This window comes from Halyomorpha halys, unplaced genomic scaffold, assembly GCF_000696795.3.
Source record: "Halyomorpha halys isolate HHAL.00 unplaced genomic scaffold, Hhal_1.1 Scaffold1287.1, whole genome shotgun sequence".
Lineage (NCBI taxonomy): Eukaryota > Metazoa > Arthropoda > Insecta > Hemiptera > Pentatomidae > Halyomorpha > Halyomorpha halys.
The window spans coordinates 45,501-57,211 of record NW_027112028.1 but is presented as its reverse complement, the minus strand read 5'-3'; the positions used below and the strand labels follow the sequence as shown (position 1 = coordinate 57,211).

At 31.1% G+C, this 11,711-nt stretch overlaps 1 protein-coding gene across 2 annotated transcripts in view; it reads right to left on the bottom strand.

The window, feature by feature from the left end:
* Gasp (Chitin binding Peritrophin-A domain-containing protein Gasp) overlaps window positions 1-2,809 on the bottom strand; it is a 32,838-nt gene extending 30,029 nt beyond the window's left edge. For both annotated transcript variants that reach the window (XM_014433975.3, XM_014433974.3), the window contains exon 1: window positions 2,690-2,809. In XM_014433975.3, coding sequence (XP_014289461.1) covers window positions 2,690-2,729 — 40 coding nt within the window. In that variant the 5' untranslated portion in view covers window positions 2,730-2,809. The remainder of the gene's footprint in view (window positions 1-2,689) is intronic.
* Between the last annotated feature and the right edge of the window lie 8,902 nt (window positions 2,810-11,711).

The following is an 11,711-nucleotide window of genomic DNA, read 5'->3' as shown; positions in this document are numbered from 1 at the left end:
TATTTATAATAGTTCAATAAAGTTTTATAAGACAGTAGTGACAGACTGTTGGAGCAGCCTTCTTGGTTGCTGAAGTAGAAAGAGATGCCGGCTTAATCAGGGACTGTGATCCTTAATTTTCATTTCGTAAAGGAACAATTAAATCAATCTCGACTGCCTTGACCAATACATTATATACTTGTAGCCTGTAGGATATCTAGTCTTGACAACAAGCTGAACTAACTAACTACAACAATATGTTATTAGAAGAAATAAAATATGATGATAATGTGATTAACGTATTAATTTGTTGATGTTAGAACATATATGGTTTATTTATTGGTTATTTTGGAGAAAAATAAGTTTGAAGCCATACATAATATTATCAACATTTTAGGCTTTTTTTTTTATCCATTAAGAAAAATAAATCAAAGTAACATTAAAATTGATATGAATTGTTAGTTACCAAGTTCTCTGAACTATAAAAAAAATATTTATAAATCTCCTTAATAACTCATAAAAAATAAACTATAAAGTCCTGAACTAGAATGTTATTAAATAAACGTTTATCATTATTGAAACCACTAACAGTACATTTATGAGTTACAGTTTATTAGCAGTGTTGAGGTTACTAACTTTATTATACAGTAAAATGTTTTATGGCTAGGGAGCAAGTAGTTTTTATTATTGTCATTAATAACTTGCGGGATGGCGATAAAATTCACATCCGGGAAACTGACCTACAGAGAAAATGGGACGCTCATCAAGTCTAATAAGCGACCTCATTGGCGGACAGTTTAGTTCTATAGGCAATCTTCCGAAAATATTAGTAATTTATTTACCGTTTTATTAATTATCCAAAATGTTTCTGTCACCAATATAACGTGTTATGTTAAATTATTACCTGGGTTAATTGATTATTAAATGTTGAAATTTTATTATATTGTAGCATAAATAACATAGGCTTATTTGTTAAGTTGTTCGCTCAAATAATTCTTTCATGTTTTCAAAATTATCATTAGTGCATTATATTACTTTGGTCAATGTTATAATTATATAGTTAACTTTTAAATAAAATCGATTCAATGAATGCGATCATAGCATATACTCAAAGACCTTTAATCATTATAATTTTTTTTTTTTAAAGAGGTATCCAGAATTTTATTGTGAAATGAGGATTACGTCATCTCTAGAACTATTTTTGATCGGCTGACCCAAAAGCGGCTGAAATTTTGAAAATGGGTGGCAACCAAGGTGGACGAGGTTGTAAGCAAGTGCCCTTTATTCAGATGAATTTATTAATAGGTTACATCCCTCCGTTCGCGGTTATATCTTCAATAAAGCTTTTTGTTTAAAAATAAATAATATTAATTCTTTCGTTAAATAAGTAATTGACTTTAATTAACTTTTGTATTTGAACCATTTAAATTCATGATGCTATGCTTTCACAATTCAATTAGATATTTTGGATAGCATAATTTTCATATGGCTACGCAATTAATCAGTAAACTCCTCACACTGTCATATTGCATTTTTGAAAATATGTACACTTATAAAATTTTTTTTTTTTTAAATTGACACCTCACACAACTTCTACTTAATTATAGTTTCGAAATATCAGAAATACATTAATGACCTATTTATGATAAATACAAATCAATAAGACGTTTAGCTTCGTTGATAATCAGAAAAAAAAATGATTGGTGATATAAATCTCCAAAAAGTAAAGTAAAAAGAAATAAAATAACAATGAATAGTGACGTTGTAAAGTATCAGTAACCTTTATTACTATTTGTAAATTGATTCAATTTCTTTAATGATATTAATATCACTTCTATTTTTATAGTTATTACTAAATCTTACAGTAACACATTTTCAATGAAATTATTTACAGTTATCTATACAGATATTGCTGTGCATAAGAGGTAACAGTTTGGGATGGATTTCGCAATTGCATTGAAACGCCGGCACAGCACTTCTTGTACAAGGCTTTTTGAAAACCGGTTTTAGGATCTTCGTTTTTTCGATATTTCATTTTATTTTGTATAGGATTTCATACTCTTACTTGTTTAAACATCCTCTAAGATCAAATGAGAAAATCACAATAACATTTTCTTTATTTTTGATTTAGATAGACTGAGTTTCCCGTAATATAAATATTATATACTGATTAATAATTGATAATTTTTTTTCTGGTCTTTAAAAATAATTTTTTTTTAATTTTTAAAACATGTGATAATTATTTTATGTATTTACATTATGCAATGTAAATATAAAAAAATTAAAACAGAACAAGTGTAGTAAATTTACTTTAGTATATACTAAAAAAAATTTAGATGTAATAAATTCAGCCATATATTATATTCAAAATTCAAATGTTTAATCTATGTCACTTTCACTTCACTTTAAAAAATTGGTAACAAACCAATTATTATTTTTATTTTTAATGAAAAATACATGAATATGAAACAGTTCACTTTAGACGAATCCAAAATATACGTAAGATAAGAAAACTCGATACCAGTTACACTATTTAAAAAATAAACGGATTCGAATATATCGTAATTATAAAGATGAAGAGCAAATTTTATGGCTGTTGACAAAGCCCTTATATGGGTTGTTCCAACTACCTTCTACACCGACCGTTCAAGTTTCCTCTTACAGCTTATACCTGCGTTAAAGTTTCCGAAGATGTATGATGTCTACTTACCGATGGCGAGGCCTAATAATAAAATGGCGGCTGTCTTCATGTTGGCTGTGACACTGACACTATGGACGGGTACAGTGAGCCCTGCCCCGAGGAATATATACCCTGCCCCCACTATCCTTACTCCCCTCCTCGCAAGAACTTCTGCCGCACACGGTACCTTCTAGTTTGTATAACACCCACACAACTTCCTCGGGAAGCGCGGGTTCTCTTCAAAGTCAATACCATTGGAAGATCATCTCTTAGGGATAATAACGATCATAAAAAAACAAACAAATAAATTAAGCTATACCAATCATGGTAACATGCCTTGTGGGGCTCAATGTTCAGAAATCATTAGTGATTTAAAAATAAATTGTAATACTCTAAAATTTTACTAGCCACCGAAACCGTATCGAGAAAGAATACATTTTTAATGAAACCGGTGTCGTTGTAGTAAAATAAATTGAAAAATGTCACATTTCGAAAAAAGAAAATAGTTAAATATGCCCATTCTTATGTGTAGTAGAACTGATTGTAGAAATAATAAAAATTAAAAACATAATTTCAAAGTATCATTGCATTGATATGCGATGATACAGAGCTGAATATTTTTAGTTGTACAAACGTTAATCTGCTTAAATTTTTTTTTTTTACGTTGTATGTAATTAAAAATGTTCCAGAATATATTGTGTTATCTAGAGAGGAATGTATTGAAATTTTATAAAGCCAATAGTAAGTACTCCTTAAATTTATTTATTTATTTTCTTTTGTTTATTTTTTCTTAAACTCTTTTCATCTCTCTATTTTCTTTCAATTTTTCCATTCATGTATTAGCTTAACTTACTATACTATTAACTATGGTTTAAATATACATTTATAGCCCATATAGTAATATCATATTATTTACTCTTGTGAATAATATACAACAATAATATCATTATTATCATAAATATAGTAGGTAAAAAAATATTCTTACGTATAAATCATGCTATTAAAAGGTGTTTGTTTATTGTGTGAAAAGTTATCTTTAGTAAACGAAAGATATAAATTAAAAATGCCTTATAAACCTCTATATTTTTTCCATTAATATATTAAAAAAAATAAAATCCTCATAAAAGGATGGTTTTTGTAAATCAATAAAATGTTCAATGGTTGATGGCTTCATTATTCAGATTTTTTTAATAGGTCAAACAGATTAGAAGTTGAACGTAATGATAATGAACATTTTAACTAACTACAATGGCACTATAATAATTTAAGGGAGAACTTTGAAGTAGTCTAAGTAATTTTCATTAATTCTTTCGAAAGAAAAACAAGTTTGTTTTTTTAAACACATAAATGACTCGCAAGAGTTGTCATAAAATTCTATTTAGTCAATATATTACAAAAAAATGGACAACAAGTAGTATTACATTGCATATAGATTTTACAACGTTGAATCCACGTTAGTTTTGAGACTATTTGTCGCTGGTTTAGAACAATAATGTAGATACATAAACTAACAATGTTTTGGATTATATAAAATTAAACAACTGAATTTTTTAAATAATTTTCTTTAGTAAAATTTAGTCAGAATCGGTGTTTAAGACAATATTTTTATATAGAAAAATCGTGAAAATTATTAAAACAATTATTAATATTGTTTGAAAATATTTAATGTGATTTGATGAATTTCTTTTGTAATATTATGCCTGCACTTTGCAATCTGTACTCAGATCGGATTGCCGAATATTAATAAATTAAATTTTTTTAAATGTAATTAATTTATTATTATTTAATTACTTCGGGTGGTATTATCAAACTATTATAGTTAATGTGAAGTTTTACTTTCTCTTAGACTTTAATATAATTTTAAAGTGCCAAAATATTAATAATTGTGGCACTTAATAATAATTATTTCAGGAATTTCACCTTAGAACAGAACGACCTTGCAGAAGGCTGCGCTAAGTGATCAGTAATAATTAAGAGGTCATTCCACATGTGTAAGCTTCCGATACAAAGTATTATTGCTCGTTTCAAATGAAACTAATTTGAAATAAATCCAAATAAATATATTTGTTCACTGTTAGATAATATAGAACAGATGTTTGTTGTGACATTCAAGAGCCCCAACACGCACGAACAACAAAACTATTCTTTCACAGAAAAATTGATCAGTACTTCGTCATCTACTTCAATAATCATTGGAGAAGTTTGTCGGGGGGTGCGGTCAGCAAAGAACAACATAAATAAACAAAACCATATTTATTTATTTTATGCCGACGTTTCGACCTGAGTTTCAGGTCTTCATCAGGGGTTGTGGCGTAGAAGGTAGGGTCGCAACTTCAATAATCATTCTTTGTTGGTTGGTAAGTTAGTTGATAATAGTTTAACCGAAATTACAAACAAAAAACTTAAAATTTAGTTAAATAGTAGACAAATGTAGATTGAATTGACTAAATTATATTAGACAAACGTAGAATGGCAACCTTTTTGATGACTAATGCTGATGCTCTGATATTCAAATTAAGATGTCCTTGAGAAACGTTGGAATTTGAAGTGAGTACTGATTTTTCTCTTGATAATTTCTAACATTAACAGACCATCCACATAAATCTGACACATACTCTCGTCTATCCCCTGCAGGAATTCGTCCATAAGGCGCTGAAATGTAATGGGAGGATTTTTTAATCCGAACGGCATTCGCGTAAATTCGTAAATTCTCCACTTGAATGTGAATGCTGTCTCGTGTCGGTCTTTCAGGTGGATTGTTGTCTGGTGGCATCCTGCTTTTAAATCAAGTGTGCTAAATATTATTGAACCACCTAACCTACCCAGAATGCCCTCGAATCGGGGTATTGGATATTTTACATCCACCGTGTATCCATTTAGTTTCCTGTAATCAATGACAACCCTATATTTCTCCTTGCTATCCCCCAGCAAACTCTTTTTCTTCACTGCCCACAATGGGCTATTGTATGGCGGCGTGCCATCTATGATTATTCCTTGTTTTTCAAACTATCCAGCTCTTCCATAATGTGTTGACGTCTGCGGGTCCCGCTGTTCCTTCGCGTATGTTATCCTCTCTAGTTACAGCGGTATCTCATGCACGGTTTTCCCAGTCGCACATAGCGACTCACCTTCGCTAAAAAGATGTCCTTATATTCCTGCACGAAGCATGACTCGAATTTTCCGCTTGGTTTCTGGCTCCTACAATCACTCTCTGGTCTCTGAAAAGTTTTTGGCGGCTAGACGTCTTCCTATCTATTCTAATGTTCGATTTCTCCTCTTTGTTCCTAACCCTCGCGCCTAAATTTCCTAACAGATCACATCAACTCTCCTCTCGAGTTCTTCTCCCCCCGGCTGTCCGCCTCCATCACTATTCACTAGTTCTCAGCTTTCTTTCTTTGTTTCCGACGATTCTGACACTTTCGTTGATTTACTCGCTGAACCAACTGTCCTTTGTGAGATACCCCTTCGGCTCCGACTAGTTTGCCTCTCTCCAGCGGTATACGTAAGGGTACTGCCTGGCGATGTGCCCTTTGGTTCCGTACTCAAAACACCTGGTGCGTGAGGACTGAGCCACTAAATATTCAGTCATTACGACACTGTCCCCCTTATTTCATCAGTTTTTGGTTAAACCAGGCGAAGAGAACCCCGGCATACTGCTTACTTGATTGTCAAGGTTTTCTCACCCTCTTAACATTTGGAGGATGTCTTCTTCCGTATGGACCATTTAATTTCTTCGTCTGCCTGTTCAGGATACTCCTCTTTACCCTACATAATAAGGAGTCCGCATCTCCTTCAGTAAGTCTTCCTCTCCCTTTGCTTCTATTAGAGCTATAATACGGTCGCCTCCTTAATAAAATGGTTCAACCGATAATAAAATAAAATGATTCAACCGTTAAACTGATTTCTCCCGTGAACCTTTATAAATCCGAAATTGTTTTCCGCAGGTCCTGGTAAGTCGTTGTGCGAATCTTCATCCATTCTAGTGCATTAGTATGTGCTGGTGCCATTGTTGGTGTAAGTTCCGCAACGGAAGAGAAATAAACCTTTCATAAAGTCCATTTGTTCTAAGTATAAAGCGTTACATTAAAATGTATTTCTAATATCAAGATCTATATATATAAAAATGAGAATGTTCTTTTGTTCCATATCTAAGATCTCCAAATTTCTTCACTGTTAACACCCTGTGTTTTCAAACTGTTTGGAGTTGTTTTAAGAAGGTTTAAAGCTAATGATATCTAGTAGGAAGAAAGTTATGGTCAAGATTAAACATTATTCGCGCATAACTCAAAAAATATATTTTCTGACAAAATATTAAGTGAATGGAATTAAAAAATCTTCTAAATGAGACCAATAGTAAAGAAGAAAAGTATATATTATTTGCGCAGAGCTCAAAAAGTATACAATTTTTGGTTAATGTTTCCAACAAATGTTTTATTAGAAAAAAGTTTTAGCGTCTTTCGAAACCCAAATATTTTAGAACTTGATTTTAGTTGGTATTTAGATTATAAATTTTTTTAAGTTTCCTGAAAATTGGTTGAGCTATGCCAAAGATAATACTGCTGTTATTGTGATTTTTTAAAAAAATGAAAGGTTCCTCTATGCAATATTTATAAAAAAAATTATTATTCGATTACTATGAATGTTTTGTATTTAAGAATTTCTCAAAGGATATTTCTAGTTAAAAAAAAAATTTACCCCACTTTAATGACGCCAGTCACTCCAAATTGTTTCAAAATTGTGCTAATATTATTTTGAATTGTGCCTCTTTCGATCTGATTGTGTGTTCGTTTAATGGTACCTAAATATTAACTGAGACTTACAAGCCAACATTCCAGGATTACAGATAAACAAAATAAATCATGTTTGATGATATATGTCACATGCATCTAAGAAACAACAATAATGGGTTTGTTTGTATATTTACCAAATAAAGCTATTAATAATATTAACTGGCCAATGGATGGTCTATCTAAATTTTAAAAAAATACACATTAAATTACTTTAAAACCCTGAATAATCGTGATGTCATTAAAAGTTGTTTATCTTTAACTTTCAATGACATCACAATTATTCTAATAATTTAGAATTGGATTATTACATTACACATAATATGCTTGGATTTGATCCAAAGAACCTGCTTACTAATATTCCCACGGAATAATGTGTTAAGATTCATCATAGACAACGATAATACAGTTGAAGATTATCCTAAGATTAAATTTTTTTAAAAATATATTTACTGAAATTTACAACTGTATATTACATAATACATTTAGTAAATATGATCTTAGTTAAAATGAAGTGTTACAGGAGTGTAGAGCAATTAACCATTGGTAGCACTCTAATTACATTTTACATTAGTTGGTCTCGTAGCCATCTTCTTTTCAGGCGCCTCGGAGGAATGTCAGGAATAGAAGAGGATGCAAGGTTAGAAACTAGGGGGTTCGAGTGGTTAGGGAGTTTATAATGGAAGGAGTGATATCTAATTTGCGCTAGATCGGTTACAGAGGGAACATTAAGGTCTTTATGTATGATTTTATTTGCAACAAAGTAAGGAGCATTGGGGATTTTACGAAGGATTTTGGATTGTAAGGATTGAATACGAGAGGAATTCTAAGGTTTAGTGGAGCCCCAAAGCTCAAATACATATGTCCAGATTGCCCTTATTGCAGTCATGTAAATAATTCTTTTAGTAATGTGTTGGAAGTTTAGACCGTTTGTCTAGTAAGTGCTGTAATAGTTGAAATCGACGCGCAGTTTCCTGTCTTTTCAGTCTCGTGTGAGGATTCAAGGTTAATCGTTAGTCCAAATGTAGTCCAAGGGAGCGGTTCTGTTCGACAGGGGTAAGAGTAACATTATTAAATGAAACTGTAGGGCAGGTTTACGACGATGGGTAAAGGTGATTTGATGAGATTTGTTGGAATTTATCTTAATCCTCTAATTAAGTCACCATTCTTCGAGGGCTGTGATATGGGATTGGAGAGTTTGGGATACAATTAATGGGTTATTATTAACTGCGAGCACACATTTGTCATCGACATACGTAGTGAGGATTGTGTTAGGATTGGTTGGATTGTCAGCTGTATTGACGGTACAGAGGATGGGAGCAAGGATACTACCTTGAGGAACACCAGCGGACTGAGAATAGAGTGATGAATAGGAACCATTGTGGTTTACTTGGAATAATCTATCAATGAGAAAGTATGTAGATAGATTAAAAATAAAATAATATATTATATAGAGGGAATTGGAGTTATTTTGAATTAAACAGTTGCTAGATTCTAAATTTTCCTAAGTTTTCCGAAAATTGGTTGAACTATTTTTTTTAAAAATGGAAGGTTCTTCTATATAAGGCAAACATTATTATTTACACTAGATATAATTACACTTTTCACTAAATTTTGGACTTTTTTATGTTGGTATTTTGCGTTTTAACCTGATTTTAAGAAAATTCTGTAATTTCACTGGAAGATGATTAGTTGACCGTGTGTTATTAATCATAGGGATATATAAGAAAGGTACAAAAATAGCAAAATAAATATTTATTTATTTATTAGTAACAAACAAAATTTATATATAAAAAAAAGTTTTTTCTTCTGTTATTTTTTGTAACTTTCTTGAGCGCAACCTGGACCAGAGTAGAGAAAAAATTAGCAATAGTTGAAACTAATACCTAAAATTGCCATGGATACGATATTTATTTATCAATGGCTCATTCAAGAATAAGGTTCTTTCTTATTCATGGAAATTTTAGCTATTAGTTTCAACTATAGCTAATTTTGGCCCATCTCTGACCCGGACCATCTTCCCAGAATTAGAAATTTATACCTCAGCTTCATTATAGTATAGATGAATGATGGAGTCTTCAGTTTACGATGGCTTGTATCTGTTTATTGTTTTGTTTTCATCAAAATGAGTTTTCTGTTTACGTTGGGAGAATTCTTACCTTCATAAAAGTCGACAATGAATCCTTTCGCCCTTAATTACAGGCCCTCGACTGGATGACTGCAGCGATAAAAAAAAATTGCATCTACCTTATTAGATTTTGCGCATATGATTTATCTTGCAGATTTAACTTTGATACCTGATAAAAATTTAATAATGTGGAATGAAAAAAAAAATTGAGGCTATCAATGTATTAATTATGGAGACTCATCATTATTCTATGTTAAATGTGATAATTCTCGTAATTTAGTAATCAATTTGAATTTTTTTTTATAAGAAAAACCATAAAATCAACTTGAAAAAAAAATGTTAAGCTTTTAAGGGCCTCGCTCCTTTCATTTTTTACTACAGGTATAAAACCGATTATCTTATTTCGTCCAGCGACTAGGGTCGAGTTAATGTACAATTTAGCCTTTAAAGGTCTCTGGAGAGGATTGTCTGCATCTTTCACGCATAAATCTCAGCTGGAATTCACAGCGACATCGTCAGATTTAATGTTGTCCTCTCACATTCACCACAGTAAGTTCTTCTAGTGTTTCAATATTTTTTTTTCGCACTTGTTATTTAATAAAAAATGAACGAAACAGAGGTAAAATCTCCATCTCAACGGCTAACTACATTGTTGTTTAAATTTGATCTTTCATCCAACTTCTCTTCACTCGTTAAGTACCGTAAAGGTGTCAAACTTTGCACCACCAGGATCACTTTTCTTCTACTAATAGGTTATATTAAGGTAATATTATTAGTCCAAAAATAAATTATTTATTATGAACCTGGCCCAGGTGCGATTTTTCTCGCAAAATTTATTAATAGTTGGTTCAAAGTAGATTTTCTTCAATTGGCGCCTAAGGTTTCCAGTTGATTCTTAAGATTGAGTAAGCTAAGATGAGCACAACGGCTACAATTTATAAGACGATTCTACTTTGGGTCATCTAATTATAACGTTTTGGAGTAAAGTTACACCAAATTTGACACTTTTATTGTACCTAATATAAACGAGCAGGATCTTATAATGTCGTATCATATAATACATTTATATCTATAAACCATATATCATACATATATAATATATTGTAATTTATCTTAAATAAAATACATTTATCAGTTTTAGAATTGGGATTGTGTCGTAGCATTCATAAGGCCTATGCAGGGTCGGCGGTGTAAGTAGTAGTTAGCAGGTCATTGTACTTTGCTAGGCCGTATGCGTATATTAAACTTAGAAAAGTGCTGGACCTTGAAGTACGCCAGTTAAAAATATTGTTAAAGTAGACAAGTAAGCCATAGCCCAGTACATTTAAGAATGTAAATTAAAAAATGAAGAAACCCAGTTACAGTGGATGTAATATTTTTTTTTTTAGTTTTTAAAAGTTTTATTTTTTACGTTTTTTGGAGTATAAGAAATTTTTCAAAACCTATCGCACATTTTCTTTGAGTAAATAATTCAATTATTACCTTATATGTACAAAAAGTACATTAGAGGTACCTTTGATGTACTTTTCGTACAGTTGAGGTAAAAATTTAATTATTCACTCAAAGAAATATTGCGTTAGCTTTTGAAAATTAATTAATTCGTTTTAATATTTTTCATAATTAATTTAAAATTCATCAAATTTTTATCTAGAATATACAAAAAGTACTTTAAAGGTAGCTCTTAAACTATTTCATGGGCGCATGACACCAGAAGTCCATTTTATTCAAGAAAAAACATAAAATTATTGTTCATTTTTCGTTCAACCCGCATTACCTGTGGACCTTCTCATCTCACGGAGGAGAATATTTAATTTTTTTTAAGCTAGAGTAAATTTTCTAAAATTTTAGCCCTTATAATAAGTTTTTCAAGTTCCAACATTTTTTTTCCTTCAACAACAATATTTCATATCAAATATTACTTTGAGATTAAAATAATGATATGATTATTTATACTTAAAAAGTTTAAAGTTTAGTTTGAGTTATCCTAACTGACTAGGGACTAGCATGCTCAGCTCTCTAAAGTTATATTAGTAAAAGTAGCCACTTTTATTTTTCAGTTACATAACTATGTCTTCATATGCCACTGCCCTCTGCGCCGAGCTACTGAAAAGCTATATTTCTTGATGACACAAACTTG